Genomic DNA, 21399 nt, shown 5'->3' with positions numbered 1-21399 from the left:
CAAGGGGTCTGTTGTTCCCCAGATCTTTGTATGTATTGATATCTCTTGTCTACTTGTCTGTCACACTATATCTTAACTCTTCATTTCTTCCTCTAGACTATGAATGTTTTAAAAAATTATTTATGAATCCTCAGGACCTAACTTCAAGTACTTAACAAGTGCTTAGTGAATGAAATTATTTGAATGGATTAAATCATTCAAATGCCACATGGTGCACCCCTAAAAGCTAAACATGCATACAGCTTTTCACTTACTAGGTACAATCTCACGGACTGGAGCAGGGCTGTGGGGTGGGGTGCATGCCAATGTCAGCTTCAGACATCTGGAGTTGACGGAAGACACTACTAGAAAGAGCATTTTCCTGTTCTGTGTTTGTGGAAAACACTTCCCAGAAGATACTGTACAGTTAAGCTAAGCGAAAAACTAGTCTAACTCCAAAGAAATTGCTCTCTTCAATGATTTTCTTACTGCCAAAGCCAGTGGACATTGAAACATTGTAACAGACCTGTTTCCTATGGCGTTGGTGGTCACCCAGGATGTTTAACTCTGCCCTGTTGTGTTTCTGCAGCTCTCTCCTGAATGTACTCCTCTTGCTTTGGCCAGCCCTTAAATGCTGGTGCTCACCAGGGCTCTGTACTAGCTGTTCTCTCCTTACACTTTCTTCTTGGGAACTCTTATGACATTCCATCAGCATTCCAAACTTAAAATTGTCCAAAAAATCATCACAGGCACATCCACACCTGCTTCCCCTCATGATTCTCCAGTGTTTCATAGCACCACCTTCTGAATCTCAAAGTTTATACTTTCTCAATACAAACAGGTAGTTCCAGCACACTCCAAGTCTTTTTGTGCCTGAAGGTATTTGCATACATAGTTCCCGCTATCTGGATAGCCCTCCTAATTTTGCCCCTCACGCCCTCCCGCCATTAAGAATAACTCATTCTTAAAGGCTTGGCTTAGGAATCATCTCCTCCAGGAAGCCTTCCACCAAGATTAGATGCCTTCCTCTGAGCTCCCAGAATTCATCCACCTCATTCATTTAACAAAAAATATTGAGCTCTATCATGCACCAGGCATTGCTCGAGGCACTGAGCACATTTCATTGCACAAAACAGCAAAATTCCTGCCCTCATGAAGCTTACATTCCAGTGGGAGAAGACAGATAATAAACAATACAAATAGGTAAAAAAATATTAAAATATATATAAATATAAAATATATATTAAAATATATATAAATATAAAATATATATTAAAATATTAAAAATATATATAGTGTGTTGGATAGTAAGTGCTATAAAGAAAAATAATTAAAAGACATGGGTAGGGAATACTGGGGAAAGTGTAATTTTAAATAGGGTAGTAAGAGAAGGCCACACTGAGGTGACATTTAAGCAAAATCCTGGAAGTGGCAAAGAAGTGCATCATAAAAATACCTGGGGAGAAAAAGGCATTCCAGGCTGACGTAACAGGAGCACTGGCTAGTTTAGAGAATAACAAGGAAGCCAGTTGACCTCAATGCAGTGAGAAAAGGGGAAATCAGCAGATGAGGTCTGAGAGTGACAAGGAATCAGATGGTCTTGGGCTCTGAATGACCATTGAGAAGGATATAGCTTTTACTGAGATGGAAAAGGTCTGGAGAATTTTTGAGCGTGACAGGATCTGACCTACCTTTTTAAGGCTACTGTCTTTGTAGACTGTAGAATATCAAGAGAGGGATCCAGAAAACCCATCAGAAGGCTCTAGCAATAATACAAGCAATCCTGGTGTGTGGAACAGGGTGACAGCTGTGGAGGAGGTATGAAATGGTCATGTTTTGAATATATTATATACTTTGAATGTTGGGCCAACAGGTTTGTGGTTGGATCGGGTGTGGGTTATGAGAGAAAAAGAAGGATCACATTACAGTCAAGGTTTGGGCCAGATCCACTGAAAGGAGGGAAGAAGAAGAGGAAGACTGAGACAGGAGCAAGTGGGCAGGGGGTGGGAGAAGACCTCGAGTTTGGTTTGACATAGCAAGTTTGAGATGCTTATTAGATATCAAAGTGGACATGTTAGGTAGATAGTTAGATATACACATCTGGAGTTCAAGGTAGAGGGTTTTGGCTGGAGATTTGAGTTTTTAGCATACAGATGGTATCTCAAGCAACAACACTGGAGGAGGCCACTAAGGGAACCGAGTGTAGACGGGGCAGGCCTGGGCCTTGGCACACTCCAACATTAACAGGTTGAGGAGGGAACATTACTTACTCATACACACACATTATTTACTTTGTCTACTGGGAGTAGACCATGAACTCTTTACTGCTCAGGACAAACCATGTCTATTTTATCTCTACATACTTAGCACAGGGCCTGGCACACACTCAATAAACATATGCTGAGCAATACCATCTAAAGAGAATCACAAATAAAATCCTTAAAAGGCAAGAAGACATAAAAATTGGAATCCAAAGGACTGGAGTATAAATACTAATACCCACAATACTGACAGATGAACAAAAATAGTATGAAAAACAAAATGACAGAAGTTAATAAACACCTTTAATATGCCAAGCTGTAAACAAAGTATTCCATGTATATTATTACAGTCAATGCTCATAAAATCAATAGTGTTACTCCCATTTAACAGATGAGGAAACTAAGGTTCAAAATGGCTGAGTGGCGTCCTAATGTCACACATCTAGAAAGTGGCCAGGGCACAATTCAAACCCAGATGCAATTAACTCTACATCGTGCTGCTTCACATCTATTCCAAACACTCTAAATGCCAGACTGCCTGTGTATCTAATGTGCTCTGGACTGATAAAACCTGGATCTAAGTATCTACTGTAAAAAACAAAAACAATGGCTGAAAAAGCAAGAGAATCTGGGAAATTATCCCTGAACCCTTAGAATGGGGATAACCATGGGCTATGAAGTCTGTAATTTGATTTGACAATTTCTGAGTACACCTGAAAACCTATGCAGAAACAGCAGGGATCAGAACTCAGTAGCACTAGGCAGCTGAAAGAGCAACAGAGAGATGGTGAACACTATGGACTGAGGACCTAGACTTTCTGAGCCTCTCCGGTACATCAGCTTAGAATTTACTGTGAATCTCAGGGAACAGGGGAAGAGAGGGAGACTGCAAACCACTAAGATCAGTGTTTCTTCTATCTGATTAACATGAAATATCATTAGCACTTTGAAACTAATTAGGCTGTACCCCCCAAAATATTTGGTGCCCAAGAAAATCACTTAAGAACCAAAAGTTTAGAGGTACAAGAGCAATATCTGATCTGAAAAGTGAGGTGTGAAATCAAAGGACATTTTCTTAAAGTCAGAAAGAAAGATCACATAATAGGATGAATTAAGTTGATCTACCTCCTTAAAAATCAAAGAAAACTTTGATATTCTTTGAAATAATTTTCCTGTTGCTTGGTGTCGTGGTCGAGTGTTTTGCAATGATCTGAGCTTGTCATTTTCCATTTTAATAAAAGTAAGCAAATGAAAACTCTACACTGAGGAAATGGTGGCACTCAAAGGAAATTAAAAACCAAAAAGCTACCAAAGTACCTTTAGAAAGGTACTGATTTCCTTCTTTTTTAAAAATAGCATTTTCTGATTATAAAATTTGAAGAAGTCAGAGAATTTTTATATACTGGCAGGTCTTTTACACTTGAGCCCTCAAAAGTGAAACATTAAGGCCATTATAGCTATGTCACCTTTTAAACCTGAAATACAGAAATCCAATTTATGAAAAGGAAAAGTGCCTACTTTTCTTATAAAGGTGCTTCAATAAGCACATACTACTATTTAAATTTTTAAAATGTAAAAAGTGCACCTACATCATTTAAGTAAAAAAAAAAACTTCCTATATTTTAGGAATACCTAAATCTTATGTAAACTTACCTTATCTACTGGACTATAACACAATATCTTAAACAGGATAAAACAAAAGCAGTGTTTGTACAACAATACATGGCAGTATTGTATATAAAGCAAAGTAAAAATATAAATGTTCATCAGAAGTTAAGGGGCATCCACATAATTAAATACTGTGGTATTTTTGTACTTATATGTAATGATTTCCAAAATACACCATTCAGTGCAAGAAGCACAACACCGTGTATACAGAATGTTATACATTATGTAAACAACAAAAAGTATACAACATATGCATGCTTCTACATGTACAGGTAATTTCCAGGAGACACAAGTTGAAAAAAATAGTTACCTTTGGGGAGAGCTGCAGGGCTAGAGGACAAAGCAAGGAGGCTTACTTTTTTGTGTTACCCTATTTTTATCTATTGAATTTTGTTTCATGTTCACTTATATTTTTTTAATTCTAATGATTTAACCAAGTTTTTAAAAAATTACACTTCAGTCATAAAGTAGCTAAGTATGACCTAAAGCACCTTTAGTGTTTGGCAACTTCAACACATAACATGATAATACTGGAAGCCAATGAAAAATATGCTTTTCTTAAAATAGCTATAATACCTAATTTCTAGTTTTTTAAAAACAACTTTCTTTATGCATAGCTGAAAGTTGTTTTTTTAATAAAAAAGGGGGGACTCTGGCAATAACAGTTATTTTAATGCTTAAAATAGTCTCCAGAGAAAATAACCAGGTACTTCCCTGGTGGTGCAGTTGGATAAGACTCCACGCGCCCCATGCTGGGGGCCCGGGTTCGATCCCTGGTCAGGGAACTAGATCCCGCATGCATGCTGCAGCTAAGAGTTTGCATGCCGCAACTAAGGAGCTGGCGAGCGCAACTAAGGAGCCCGTCTGCCACAACTAAGACCCAGTGCAACCAAATAAATAAATAAATAAATATTTAAAAAAGAAAGAAAGAAAGAAAATAACCAAAGGGGAAAAAACCAATCCTTAAATATCCCAGTTTTCTGAAGCTTTGCTATGATACAAACTATTGCTATATACATTTACAAAAATCAACATAGACAATTAACCAGTGTCTGAGAAGGAAATTCTACCTGTACTGTTTGAGGTAATGGGTATCCTGATATTTACTTAAAGTAAAAAAATAATTTATAGTAAAAAAATGGTAAACTTAGTGGCAAGTTAAATAAGTAATTAACAAAAGGGTTATAAGAAAACTTTAATATTAAATTATGTTTCAATACTGGCTATTCTAATATAAACCATTATTATTAAGGTTGCTTACATTCAATAAATTCTATTATAAGAAAACCAGACACGTTGATATTAAAGAAAATGCAATTCCTTAGTGGCAGAGAACCAAGTTAACATTAGCTAGCCCACCTAGTGATTAACTTATAACTTTGATGCTCCCCAGCAGCTGTAATTTTACAAATGAAGAAAATATTTCCCAGCCTCATTAATCACATCAATATCATGCTTCTTTGTATGTTAATTAGCACCTACTAATACCCTCTCATTTTAACTCCTGAACATTTTATCTCAATTTTTCTTTTGGTTTTTACTACTTTTACTTTCTGTACCTTAATTTGAGTCCACGTCCCAAGTCCCTAACTACAATTTCCTTGACACAGTCACAGGGTCACATCTATCTCCTGTAACTCTACCAGTGCTTTGCATAAATAGCAACTGCTCTGTAAATCACTGGAAGAAGGACTGCATCTATGTATGCATATGTATGTAGGTATTAATCATATTACTTTACGGAAAATAATCCATGCCTCCTCATTTCCCATTCAGCTTTCCTTTCATAGTATCATTAAACTGAAAACCTCTTAAATTTGTAATGACTAAGAACTAAGGCATAATTGCTCAAAAATAAGGTAGTGGAGAACATTTTCCTACCTGTATACATCACATCAGTAATCTAGAAGACACACTGGTTTCCAGTCTTCCTAATGCTTGAGAATATTCCTAAAACATTAATGCCAATAATCTCCTCTAAAGATGAAACTATTTCTCCAATGGATATATTTTCTATACATTTTGATGCAAAGCCTTTGATACAGCCCTATGTACCCCCAATTTATTATAAACATTCTTAAAACATCAGCTTATATTGAAATGTAATGTGGCCCAGCACATTAAACTAGATTATAAATTATTCAGATGGTTAGGTTCTGGGTTCTATGAAATTAGTTTTATACTGTTTGGTACTCTAGTTTTTATAAAATGGAGGTATTCTCTTAAGGTATTTTAAGAATACATATAAACTGCTAAATAGTAGTGATTTGATTTGATTTTGCCCCTACCAACAAAAACATTTTTCATACTTATAATCAACTACTTTTTAAAGATTTTAATATTTCTTGAAAAAATGATAGTTTAATCAATGTAAAAGTGCTAAGAAACTAAAATGTGCTATCATGCCGTACGTTTGCAAACATTAAAGAATTTAAAAGAAAGTAAACAGATCTTTGATTATGATTTCCTTTTGCATACACTGATTTTGTCTTTTGAAAGAAAGTACTTTTAAAACACACAAATTAAGAAGTTGCAAAATTCTACATTTAATCTACATACCAATGATAAACCACCATATTTTAAAGTTAGTGGGGAGGAAAACCATCCACCTGTAACTTAGATTACCTAAAAATCATACACGTATATTCAAAATTTTTATGGCCTAAAAATTGAGAAGTATATTGTATTAAGAATGTCTGAGGAAAACAAGCCAAAATAAGGGAAAAAAAAAAACCTAACATATCATTTGGGCATAAGTACATGAATCAAATCTAGCAAGAAAGTTAAGTTGATGAGCATAATCAAATGATTCTCAACTTAAAAAACCTACAGAAATTTCCAAAGTAATTTGTTCAAAGCTGTCACAGCCAGTGAATAGTTAATTGTGTGTATATATTCTGAGATAATCTTCATTGAGCTGTGTTTTGATTAATATAACTCCTTCATAATGATCTGAAAGAACTTTTTTTCCCTAACCCCTTAAAACCTATTTCAAAAAACCCTTCAACTTTCTTCCAGTCACTACATTATTAGAATCATCTGAGAGCAAAAGGATTTTGATAGAACTGTTGTAAGCACACTCTGCAGTAACAGTTTTTCAACTATAAACAAGTATTAATAATTCAAAAGTACATGGATATTAACATTTGGTCATCGCATTTTAGTGAAACAATGAATACAATTTAGATTCCAGAATCTAAATGTCTGTCTCTGATTCCAGAGAAATGCTCTGAAACAGACAATTAATTCAGAACTATGAAACTGCTTATAAAACTAGAGCACAAGAGAGTACAATGACCTGCAATTAGAACTCAGAATCAAATCCATTTGTTCTTGGGTGTCTTTAATTTCTAGTTCTCTTTCTGTGCCGCTAAAGAACCCATTCTTAAAAGGTCACGGATAAAACAGAGGTCTTAACTGTCCCCAAAAGAGGTCATTTGGAAAATAAGCAGAAGGAAAAACATTACTACATATAGCGAACATGAGAGCAAAATACATCTAGATATTTCCTTTAAATACTCAGAAGGTAGTAAGATCACTCCCATGACCACAGCTTTTCTTCAGGCTAATTACATTATAGCACTTTCTAGTATACTTTACATAACAGCATGAATTTTCCTTTGGAGCAAAGTTTAGTTATTATTCCCTTTTGTAACTGCATTCCCAAAGGCACCAGATGTCTTCAAATCAAACTAAACCACCTCAGCAGAGGATTAAAGGCTCCATAAATTCCTGACCCAACCTACCCTAGCTTTATCATCCTGCAGTCAATACACAGGAAATTACATTTTCTATTGTAGTCAAGACAGTGTACTTTTCATCTCTCTAGACTTCGACCATTGTACATAATCTCTCTTCTGTCTCTTTAAAAACCACAAGACTAAAAGCACAGGCAACAAAAGAAAAACAGATAAATTAAACTTCATCAAAATTAAAAACTTGTGTATCAAAGGATACTATCAATAGAATAAAAAGGCAACTCACAGAATGGAAGAATGTTTGCAATTCACGTATCTGATAAGGGACTAACATCCATAACATACAAAGAACTCCTACAATTCAACAAAAAACAATTTTAAAATGGTCAAAACATGAATATACACTTCAGCAAATAAGATACAAATGGTGAATAAGCATATGAAAAGATGTTCAACAACAGAGAGAAATGCATCATAGGGAAATGCAAATCAAAACCAAAATGAGATACCAGTTCACCCACTTGGATGGCTATTATCAAAAACAAACAATAAAGGGACTTCCCTGGTGGTCCAGTGGTTAGGACTCAGCCACTGCTATGGCCCGGGTTCAATCCCTGGTCGGGGAACTAAGATCCCACAAGTGGCACAGCCAAAAAACAAACAAACAAACAAGCAAACAAAAAATAAAAACTGTTGGTGAGGATGTGGAGAAATTGGCACCCTTATGCATTGCTGGTGGGAATAATGCAGTTGCTGAGAAAGACAGTATTGACAGCTCTTCAGAAAATTAAACACAGAATTACCACATGATTCAGCAATTCCATTTCTGGGTATATACTGAAGAACTGAAAGCAGTAACTCGAACAGATACTTGTACACCAATGTACATAATAGCAGCATTGTTCACAATAGTCAAAATGTGGAAACAATCCAAATGGCCATTAACCAATGAATGGATAAGAAAATGCGGTATATACATACAACTGAATATTATTTTATCCTTAAAAAAAGAAAAGAAAAAAAAACTCTGATACGTCCTATAATGTGGCTGAACCTGAAAAACATTGTTACATGAAATAAGTTAGACACAAAAGGACAAATATAGGAGTCAGTCCACTTATATGAGGTACCTAGAATTGTCAAATTCAAAGGCACAGAAATTAGGATAGTGGTCACCAGAGACTGGGAAGAGGGAGGAATGGGGAATTAGTATTTAATGGGTAAAGAGAATCTGTTTGGGATGATGAAATGTTCTGGAGATGGATAGTAGTGATGGTTGCACAACAATGTGAATATACTTAATGTCACTGAACACTTGAAAATGGCTAAAATGGTAATGTGAATATACTTAATGTCACTGAACACCTGAAAATGGTTAAAATGGTAAATCTTACATATATTTTAACACAATACAGTAATGAAGATTCAACTGAAATCTCCCAACTCCACTGAACTTCACAGTATTTAATACAGATTACTAATTACTATATACTGCCTGGTTTGTCAACTGGGTATAAAATGAGTCTTTCTATAAAGTTAGAAAAACTTCTAAATTAGGCACTTTATTTTTTAGGATATCTTTAAATATTGATCAGAGTTAAAATTTGACCTATAAAATGAAAATTAAGCAATTTATCAGAGAACAAGCATACTTGAGAAACTGTGTTGTGTATTCTTATTCTCTACCAGTTGCTTATTTTCCTCTATTGCTCTTTATGTTGTAGTAGTCTCCTTCATGACATAGTGTATCATTTTATCCAAATTAGCTAAAATTTAAAAGCAAATAATTACATAAATGGAATGATGGCATATAAGACTCAAATGCTAGATCTGAATTAGACTTTTCAGTATAAACAAAAGGAAAGGGAGGGAGAAGGTAGTACTGCCTTAAGAGTCTAAGACATACTTGCATTTCTAGGTCTAAAACAAAAGGTAAAACATTTTAATTTAAGTTGCAAAAAGTTAAGAGCTATCACAGCATACATTGTAACACAGGGCAAGAAGAATTTGATATAACAAATCCACATTTTATCAATAGGAATTTTTCCAAGGATTATTACATAAATCTCAGAAATTCTGATCCCATGTTACCAAGATGGACATTTAGCTATATAGACTTATTAAAGATAAACTAAAACCAGTAAACTACTTTTAGGAGCAAACTAAATGACATACATAATTACCAAAGCAAACCTAAATTTTAAAAATGTTCATTAAATATAAGTGAACAATTAAAACAGAGTAATAAATTACAAGGATGGAAGCAACTGACTAGATATAAGCATGGAGGAATCTGGGCATACAAATAACATGAATCAACAAAATGTGTTGCCATCTTAAAAGAAATCTACTGTAACAGATTATTGCAAATGATCCAAGAGCTAAGATAAATATTTGAAGTTTCACATTTTAAGATAGTCCAAAACAAAGGGTCACAGTCATTCTAATCTTGCTTCTATATCCTAGAATATAGCACATACTTAATAAAAGTGTATTGGCTAAATGAAGGTCATTAAATAAGAACCTGGGACCGTTAGTAGCTAGGGAACTCGAGCCAAATACAAACCTGAATTTAAAAGATGTGCCATGGGGTAATTATTTTAGTCACAATCGATAACCTTAAAATTTTGTGAGGAATAATGATGGATAGATACTTCAACTCCTAAAGCAGCGTATGTAAGCTCAAATCAGAAAACTCTTGTTATCACAGTTGAAGAGAGGTTGAAATATTGAGGCAACAAAGCAAGAAGTCATCATCTTTCCAGAGAGAAAACAGCAGCTCTTAAAATCACTAAAGATGGAGATATTAAGAAATAGGTCCAAGCGGGCAGACAGCAGAAGCAAGAAGAACTGCAATCCTGCAGCCTGTGGAACAAAAACCACATTCACAGAAAGATAGACAAGATGAAAAGGCAGAGGGCTATGTACCAGATGAAGGAACAAGATAAAACCCCAGAAAAACAACTAAATGAAGTGGAGATAGGCAACCTTCCAGAAAAAGAATTCACAATAATGATAGTGAAGATGATCCAGGACCTCGGAAAAAGAATGGAGGCAAAGATCGAGAAGATGCAAGAAATGTTAAACAAAGACCTAGAAGAATTAAAGAACAAACAAACAGAGATGAACAACAATACAATAACTGAAATGAAAACTACACTAGAAGGAATCAATAGCAGAATAACTGAGGCAGAAGCACGGATAAGTGACCTGGAAGACAGAATGGTGGAATTCACTGCTGTGGAACAGAATAAAGAAAAAAGAATGAAAAGAAATGAAGACAGCCTAAGAGACCTCTGGGACAACATTAAACACAACAACATTTGCATTATAGGGGTCCCAGAAGGAGAAGAGAAAGAGAAAGGACCTGAGAAAATATTTGAAGAGATTATAGTCGAAAACTTCCCTAACATGGGAAAGGAAATAGCCACCCAAGTCCAGGAAGCGCAGCAAGTTCCATACAGGATAAACCCAAGAAGAAACACGCCGAGACACATAGTAATCAAACTGGCAAAAATTAAAGACAAAGAAAAATTACTGAAAGCAGCAAGTGAAAAACGACAAATAACATACAAGGGAACTCCCATAAGGTCAACAGCTGATTTCTCAGCAGAAACTCTACAAGCCAGAAGGGAGTGGCATGATATACTTAAAGTGATGAAAGGGAAGAATCTACAACCAAGATTACTCTACCTGGCAAGAATCTCATTCAGATTCGATGGAGAAATCAAAAGCTTTACAGACAAGCAAAAACTAAGAGAATTCAGCACCACCAAACCAGCTCTACAACAAACGCTAAAGGAACTTCTCTAAGTGGGAAACACAAGAGAAGAAAAGGACCTACAAAAACAAACCCAAAACAATTAAGAAAATGGTCATAGGAACATACATATCGATAATTACCTTAAACGTGAATGGATTAAATGCTCCAACCAAAAGACACAGGCTTGCTGAATGGATACAAAAACAAGACCCATATATATGCTGTCTACAAGAGACCCACTTCAGACCTAGGGACACATACAGACTGAAAGTGAGGGGATGGAAAAAGATATTCCATGCAAATGGAAATCAAAAGAAAGCTGGAGTAGCAATACTCATATGAGATAAAATAGACTTTAAAATAAAGAATGTTACAAGAGACAAGAAAGGACACTACATAATGATCAAGGGATCAATCCAAGAAGAAGATATAACAATGATAAATATATATGCACCCAACACAGGAGTACCTCAATACATAAGGTAACTGCTAACAGCTATAAAAGAGGAAATCGACAGTAACACAATAATAGTGGGGGACTTTAACACCTCACTTACACCAAAGGACAGATCATCCAAAATGAAAATAAATAAGGAAACAGAAGCTTTAAATGACACAACAGACCAGATAGATTTAATTGATATTTATAGGACATTCCATCCAAAAACAGCAGATTACACTTTCTTCTCAAGTGCGCACGGAACATTCTCCAAGATAGATTACATCTTGCGTCACAAATCAAGCCTCAGTAAATTTAAGAAAACTGAAATCATATCAAGCATCTTTTCTGACCACAACGCTATGAGATTAGAAATCAATTACACGGAAAAGAACATAAAAAACACTAACACATGGAGGCTAAACAAAATGTTACTAGATAACCAAGAGATCACTGAAGAAATCAAAGAGGAAATCAAAAAATACCTAGAGACAAATGACAATGAAAACACGATGGTCCAAAACCTATGGGATGCAGCAAAAGCAGTTCTAAGAGGGAAGTTTATAGCTATACAAGCATACCTCAAAAAATAAGAAAAATCTCAAACGAACAATCTAACCTTACACCTAAAGGAACTGGAGAAAGAAGAACAAACAAAACCCAAAGTTAGCAGAAAGACAGAAATCATAAAGATCAGAGCAGAAATAAACGAAATAGAAACAAAGAAAACAATAGCAAAGATCAATAAAACTAAAAGCTGGTTCTTTGAGAAGATAAACAAAGTTGATAAACCATTAGCCACACTCATCAAGAAAAAGAGGGAGAGGACTCAAATCAATAAAATTAGAAATGAAAAAGGAGAAGTTACAACAGACACCGCAGAAATACAAAGCATCCTAAGAGACTACTACAAGAAACTCTATGCCAATGAAATGGACAACCTGGAAGAAATGGACAAATTCTTAGAAAGGTATAACCTTCCAAGACTGAAACAAGAAGAAATAGAAAATATGAACAAACCAATCACAAGTAATGAAATTGAAACTGTGATTAAAAATCTTCCAACAAACAAAAGTCCAGGACCAGATGGCTTCACAGGTGAATTCTATCAAACATTTAGACAACAACTAACACCAATCCTTCTCAAACTCTTCCAAAAAATTGCAGGGGAAGGAACACTCCCAAACACATTCTATGAGGCCACCATCACCCTGATACCAAAACCAGACAACGATACTACAAAAAAAGAAAATTACAGACCAATATCACTGATGAATATAGATGCAAAAATCCTCAACAAAATACTAGGAAACAGAATCCAACAACACATTAAAAGGATCATACACCATGATCAAGTGGGATTTATCCCAGGTATACAAGGATTCTTCAATATATGCAAATCAATCAATGTGATACACCATATTAACAAATTGAAGAAGAAAAACCATAGATCATCTCAATAGATGCAGAAAAAGCTTTTGACAAAATTCAACACCCATTTATGATAAAAACTCTCCAGAAAGTGGGCACAAAGGGAACTTACCTCAACATAATAAAGGCCATATACGACAAACCCACAGCAAACATCATTCTGAATTGTGAAAAACTGAAAGCATTTCCTCTAAGATCAGGAACACAAGGATGTCCACTCTCACCACTATTATTCAACATAGTTTTACAAGTCCTAGCCACAGCAATCAGAGAAGAAAAAGAAATAAAAGGAATACAAATTGGAGAAAAAGAAGTAAAACTGTCACTGTTTGCAGATGACATGATACTATCTATACATAGAGAATCCTAAAGATGCCACCAGAAAACTACTAGAGCTAATTAATGAATTTGGTAAAGTTGCAGGATACAAAATTAATGCACATAAATCTCTTGCATTCCTATACACTAATGATGAAAAATCTGAAAGAGAAATTAAGGAAACACTCCCATTTACCACTGCAACAAAAATAAAATACCTAGGAATAAACCTACCTAGGGAGACAAAAGACCTGTATGCAGAAAACTATAAGACACTGATGAAAGAAATTGAAGACAATACCAACAGATGGAGAGATATACCATGTTCTTGGATTGGAAGAATCAGCACTGTGAAAATGACTATACTACCCAAAGCAATCTACAGATTCAATGCAATCCCTATCAAATTACCAATGGCAATTTTTACGGAACTACAACAAAAAATCTTAAAATTTGTATGGAGACACAAAAGACTCTGAATAGCCAAAGCAGTCTTGAGGGAAAAAAACGGAGCTGGAGGAATCAGACTCCCTGACTTCAGACTATACTACAAAGCTACAGTAATCAAGACAATATGGTACTGGCAAAAAAACAGAAACATAGATCAATGGAACAAGATAGAAAGCCCAGAGATCAACCCACACACCTATGGTCAACTAGTCTATGACAAACGAGGCAAGGATATACAATGGAGAAAAGACAGCCTCTTCAATAAGTGGTGCTGGGAAAACTGGACAGCTACATGTAAAAGAATGAAATTAGAACACTCCCTAACACCATACACAAAAATAAATTCAAAATGGATTAGAGACCTAAACATAAGACCGGACACTATAAAACTCTTAGAGGAAAACATAGGAAGAACACTCTTTGACATTAATCACAGCAACATCTTTTTTGATCCACCTCTTAGAGTAATGGAAAGAAAAATAAACAAATGGGACCTAATGAAACTTCAAAGCTCTTGCACAGCAAAGGAAACCATAAAGAAGATGAAAAGACAACCCTCAGAATGGGAGAAAACATTTGCAAATGAATCAATGGACAAAGGATTATTCTCCAAAATATATAATCAGCTCATGCAGCTCAATATTAAAAAAACAACAACCCAATTCAAAAATGGGCAGAAGACCTAAATAGACATTTCTCCAAAGAAGACATACAGATGGCCAAGAAGCACATGAAAAGCTGCTCAACATCACTAATTATTAGAGAAATGCAAATCAAAACTACAATGAGGTATCACCTCACACCAGTTAGAATGGGCATCATCAGAAAATCTACAAACAACAAATGCTGGAGAGGGTGTGGAGAAAAGGGAACCCTCTTGCACTGTTGGTGGGAATGTAAATTGATACAGCCAGTATGGAGAACAGTATGGAGGTTCCTTAAAAAACTAAAAATAGGATTACCATATGATCCAGCAATCCCACTACTGGGCATATACCCAGAGAAAACCATAATTCAAAAAGACACATGCACTCCAATGTTCATTGCAGCACTATTTACAATAGCCAGGTCATGGAAGCAACCTAAATGCCCATCGACAGACGAATGGATAAAGATGTGGTACATATATACAATGGAATATTACTCAGCCATAAAAAGGAACGAAATTGGGTCATTTGTTGAGACGTGGATGGATCCAGAGACTGTCATACAGAGTGAAGTAAGTTAGAAAGAGAAAAACAAATATCGTATATTAACGCATGTATGTGGAACCTAGAAAAATTGTACAGATGAACCGGTTTTCGGGGCAGAAGCTGAGACACCGATGTAGAGAACAAACCTATGGACACCAAGGGGGGAAAGCCGCGGGGGGGGTGGGGATGGTGGTGTGATAAATTGGGTGATTGGGATTGACATGTATACACTGATGTGTATAAAATTGATGACTAATAAGAACCTGCTGTATAAAAAGTAAAATAAAATTCAATTAAAAAAAAAAAGAAATAGGTCCACTAGGAAAAAATGGGAATTAAGATTATTTAATTGGAAAGGCCAAGGATGGGAAGGTGATAAGCTTTAATATATGAAACACGATTGTGAGCCAATTTTTCCTTGCGAACAGTGTAGAATGTGAAGAGTCATACTGCCTTGACATTTTATGAAGTTATCATATCTGCTGAATCACTGTGCTTTTGAAATGTACTAGAATATTGTCATTCTACATGATAAACCACACTAGAATATTTAATAGATTATCTCCTAGTTAAAAAAAGAATGAAGTACAGAATAAGAAAAGCTAAAGTTCTGTTCATTTAGAACTTAAAGAAGAGAGGACTGTCTACCAGTATAGTTCCATATTTAAATGTTTCTCCTTATTAAAGCTATCTAAGCTTGGGTTTACTAATTAGTTCACTAAATTAATGCTAAAGGCAGTAATTCCTATACTTCAGTTTTAAGTTATAGATTTTAAAAGACTATTTTCATTATGCATACATAAAATGGGATACTGTGTGGATCTAAAAAATCTTTTATCTTCAATTCTAAAAATATCACCAATCAACAGGTAATAAGAACTGAGACAGAAAGTGATGTGCATTTTTTATTTTTAATCACAGCACTAACATTGGAACTCTTTCCAATGATAACCAGGAGTGTGTTCCAATACAGTGTAAGCTAACTTTCTAAGTGGTAATTCTAGCTCTTAAAAAAAGAACTCTAATTAGACATAAAGCAAAATCTTATACTACAGAATTCCCTTTTCTTTTCTAACAGGACCAGAATAAAGAGATCACCACCTGTCTTTGAGAATAGAAATAATAAAGTGACAGTTAAATATTACTATAAACTGAGAAGACAACTGGCTTTTACTATGCTTAGAACAGGTTTATGACTTGTTATTTAAGAAGAATAATCTTTAAGATAAAAATTAGTAAGAAGCACTTGTATGCACTTAGTATACAGTTCTTTAAGGAACATTAGCATTTTAATAGTGAGATTAATCAAGGACAATGAAACTGTTTCTTCCTTAGGAAAACTAAACACTCACTATACAAGAAAAGCAATGACTAGAAATCTTAAATGATTTTCTATTATGAAGAGAGTCGATTTAATTTAATGATTTAACTTTTCTGGAGAATTATCACTATTACTTCCATACCAAAAGGGATGTATAATTTGGGGGAAAGAGTAAATGTATGAGGATTCTGAACTTTTTCCTATCCACTTCTCGTTTTTAAGATGTAATGATTTATGGATCTAATAGAGATTATAATATTCAGGAAATATACAAGAAATCCATGTTAAATAACAACAGTGAAGCATGAAGGCATGAGCTTTTGTCACTTTATTGTTAACCAATGAATGTTATCCAAAATTATAGATGTAACTTAATTGTACAACACAAAATTATGCTAATGGTAAAAGCCTGCTGGAATTTACCAAATACTCATTAATATATTTTTACATTGCTATATGAACATGTGCTTCTCAAATGCTAATAATCAAAGTTATAATTGGTTTAATGAAAACCCATATTGCAAATAGTTGTTCCTGTTTAGAAAAATTCACACAGCTTTAAAAATGGATTAAATCCATTTTAATTCTAATCTACAAATAGATTATAAACAGCAAATATAACTGGTAATTTTTCAACACTGATATCAAACTGATGTAGGAATGGTAGTGCACACAATTCAAAATGAAGCAAATTAACAAAAATCCAATAAAAATCCAAGTTTTCACCTATTATGGCAATTGCTTTAATGCTTCGGAAGAGTGAGCACATGCTTTAAACCATGAATAGCAGGGCTTATCATCTATTCCTCTAATGTGCTGCAAGGAGAAATGTCCTCTTCCACAGTGTTTTGAAGCATGTGCACAACCACCGTACAACAGTCACTTCAAGGTTAACCAGTTATCTTTTGTCCTCCTAAATCCAAAAAATATATTAAATGCAACCTTTCCTTTTCATAATGTCTGCCCAGATTAATCCTTTTAAAGTCAGCAAAATCAAAAAAGCAGAGATATTTTCAGACACAACTTGAATCTATCGTGCATGAAAAATGTCTAACAAAATGGCAATTTTAATAGATAAATGTAAATTTGAATGCATAATACCAAATGGAAAGTAGCTGAACCACACAGAGAAAACAAGGCTTTCCTTATCTCCAAATCTAAATGTTTTATAATAAAGAAAATGTTAGAACCTGTGAATACTGAACATCTTTCAAACTGGAAAGATTTCTTTGTAAAACATAACTGAAATTAATATAACCTATAAAATTATAATTTCTAAAATAGAATTAACTAACCAAATTTAAGTATTTTTAGTTAGATTGAAAAAAATAAGCACAATGATTTAGAAACCAAATATGCTAAAATGATTATGTAATAATTACATCAAGAAATGAAGGTACAAACATTCGTCGTCATATGCTACAAGGATATCTCTCTCTCTCTCAACACACACACACACACACACACACACACACACACACACACACACACACACACACACTTCCTTAGACATACAACACCCCTCCAAGAAGATAGTATACCAGTGAGCGCTAACAATTTTAATACAAATCAAAAAGGCAGTTAAAATTTAGCACTCTGAGATATTCTGAAGGAAAAGGAAATCTCAAAAATATTCCTTCATGATTGACAGTATCACTATGTATTATAAAACATATAGCTTACACACTTCACTGTGTTTGAACAACCAGTCATCGCAGGTATAGTAGTGAGGTAGTATTACTGTCCCCTCCTCGGGACTGCTGTTTTCATACGCTGCCCTTCTAGCAAGGTCCAGGGTTTTATTAATGATGATAATCAATTACCAACAAATGTGCTTTTTCTTTTATTAAACATCTGTTTTTCTAAATCAATCTATGAAAGAATCTTTCAGAGACAAGTGTTATTTGCAGTAGTGTTTCATCAATAAACTTTCCTAGGGAACTACTTACTACCTGCTGTCTATACCTTTGTAAGATCAGTGGGCAAAGAAAACCAAATGATGACAGGAGATGAAACGCCAATCAATTCAGCTGTCAAAGATGACCGTAATTAAGTAAGCAAATAACAAATATCCAATAATGTTATTAAGTTGGGATTTAAAAAATTAACCACTAGCTGTACACTACACTATTAAACATTCTAATCCTTTTCATGATTCACAGCCATCTTCCACACAATGATCAAAGACTGTCCACCGTGCCACCTATGCTCGTTTTAATCACTGCCAATGATCTGTATAGTGGCAGCGCTGTGGTTACAGGGCATATCAAGGTATGAGAAGTACACACTGAGAAAACATGAATGAGAGAGAATATGGAAATACATGCAGGTAAAATATGGAAGAAGAAAAAACAGAGTGCCCTACCTAAACACTCATTAAGTCACCACCATCCTTTAAAATGTACAAAGTGCTTAAATCATACATACACATTTGTCAGACATGGTAATTAGTGTTAATCTTCAACAGAAAAAAAAAATGGAAAATGAAAAATGTGAAAAAGGAGGTGATGGAACACCGTTCTCCATTCCCTGGCCCAAAAGAAAAAGAAAACCAAGCATGATATCACACTGTCTTAATGTTGAAAAGCTCCCCTTAAATGTCTTTTAGCTACCACAGTCAAACTGGTGTAAGTGCTTTGGCAAGGTGAGATGCATTCCATCACATCTGCAAAGGCCTGCTTTTCTCTGTTGGTGGTTCAGCTTATGAAGAACATGTATGCAAAATAACAGCTCTCACATTGCTTCAAACTCATCAATACGTTGCTTTGTATTGCCTTGCCGAATCTGTCGCAGAGTCTTGTACTTATCACGGCCTGCTTTAACATTCTCAGCATGAAGAACATCATTTTGTGTTTTCTTGGTTTCATCTCTGGCTTGGGCTAATTCTGAACTTAATGCCTATGTTTAAAAAATAAAAAAAGTATGACCATTATTAACTTTTTTTTTTAGATTTTAAAAACCTATGGAAGAGGTTTAAAGACACAAAATACATATATAACAAATCTCTGACTTTTTACTATATTAAAATTTCCACTGTGAAATCTTTTTCTTTAAAGTATTTATGTTTGTTGTACTTTTAGTAATGGCGGGGGGTAGTGGTTAGAGAGGAATACCCATGGCCTTTCACTTCTACACTCCGCATGATGATTTTGTGTATTATTCTAAATTTCCTTAAACTTTCTCATCTAATACTTGAAATGACTTACAAAAGGTTCAATATAGCTGTTATTGAATGTTACTGTAAGTTCTAAATTCTACACCATGAGAGAAGCTTTCTCCAAAAGTCTTAATACATTTATCACAACTATCACCTCATTTTCTTTTCTTTATTAATATTTAAAGATTTCACCAATTTAAAAATTAGAGGACTGATTCTATTAAGTTCTCTAATAGGTATAATATTAAAATTTACTATTTTAATCTGATTATGTACATTTAATAAACTGAACTTTTGCCATTACAAAATCTCAACAAAAAAATTCAGATTATGTAATGTCATACAGGTAGTCTATTAAATTATCATTTCTTTTTAATGTATACTGTTTAAAAACGAAATTTGTTTTTTAAACACAGTATTTTTATGTTCTACTTTTAACATGGCTCAAGTTATAATTAAATTATAGCTTACTAATTAAGGCCTCATTACACAAGGCTAACAAACATCTGGTAACAAGGACATACAACAGAAAAAATGAAATAACGTGACTGTAGGCCAAGTACTTACAAACCAATCACAAGGCCAGCTAGAGGTAAAGGCTTCCAAAAATCAAATGTTACTTTTTTAATAAGTTTGTCTTAACAAATGGGGAAAATGCACACTATATTTAAATGTGCATACAACTGCAAATTTTAAATACCTGGAGCTGTTTTTTAACACGCTCATTTTTCTGCGTTTCTGTTACACGTTCCTCCTCACTCCTGTGGTTCATTACCCCGTCATTTGATAACTCAGCACTAGCCTCAGCATTATTCTCATCATGTTCATCATGTTCATTTTCTGTCGGAGGAATGACTGGTGGTGGTGGAGGTGGAGGGGGGGCAGACATCACAGTCTTTAACTCTTCTTTGGTCTTTTCCAAGTCTTCCTGGGCTGCAAAAGCCTGAACATAAAAAATAAGTTTATCAGCAACTTACTTTGAAAATTCGTAATTAAAAGAATCAAGTTATCCTGGGACTTCCCTGGCGGTCCAGTGGTTAAGACTTCGCCTTCCAATACAGGGGATGCGGGTTCGATCCCTGGTCAGGGAGCTTAGATCCCACATGCCTCGTGGCCAAAAAACCAAAACAGAAGCAATACTGTAACAAATTCAATAAAGACTTTAAAAATGGTCCACATCAAAAAAAAAAAAAAATCAAGTTACTATCCCTTCTTTCTAATATAAACTATATTTCAGGGTAATGAAAACAGGACCTATTGATAAAAGCTTACTTTTATAGAAGAATGCCAGCAGGTACATGACAGAATTAAAGACACCACTGTGCAAAACCCTAATAAAATTATTAATTCTGGCAAGGATTATCAACTGTTGCTAAAATTGTTGTACAAATGGTTGATGAGAAAACAGATATAAGTATAATGCCAAAGAATTCCACATCGAACAGATTACATTTTAGCAACAATAAAATACAACCAGACAATGGAGGAAACAGACTGTTATTACTCTAGTCCAATGATCAATTAAAACAACTAATGGTGGGTTAATCAGATATAAACTGTCTTCTGATATAATACAACAGGAAGTATCCAACATCACCAATTATTTGAGTAATTATATTGTGCTGGTTTGTCTGGAAAAGTACTGCTTTACACTGTTGTCCTGGTGTAATTATTAACAACACCCCCTTTCACTCTCAAAAGTGTTCTAGTTTGGATGATAA

At 34.6% G+C, this 21399-nt stretch overlaps 1 protein-coding gene across 3 annotated transcripts in view; it reads right to left on the bottom strand.

Moving 5' to 3' along the window:
* The window catches only part of RDX (radixin), a 652052-nt gene that overhangs the window by 564890 nt on the left and 65763 nt on the right, over nt 1–21399 (bottom strand). For 2 of the 3 annotated variants that reach the window (XM_082343518.1, XM_082343519.1), the window contains 2 exons: nt 20379–20621; nt 16835–19419 (listed from right to left, as the gene is read on the bottom strand). In XM_082343518.1, coding sequence (XP_082199644.1) covers nt 19255–19419; nt 20379–20621 — 408 coding nt within the window. In that variant the 3' untranslated portion in view covers nt 16835–19254. Of the gene's footprint in view, nt 1–16834; nt 19420–20378; nt 20622–21399 lie in introns of those variants that run through there. The other variant, XM_082343520.1, reaches the window with a different exon arrangement.

Source organism: Balaenoptera borealis (genome assembly GCF_965194805.1).
Source record: "Balaenoptera borealis genome assembly, chromosome: 11".
In the NCBI taxonomy this organism is placed as follows: domain Eukaryota; kingdom Metazoa; phylum Chordata; class Mammalia; order Artiodactyla; family Balaenopteridae; genus Balaenoptera; species Balaenoptera borealis.
The sequence above is the reverse complement of the archived record's forward strand: the minus strand, read 5'-3'. Positions and strand labels throughout refer to the sequence as shown.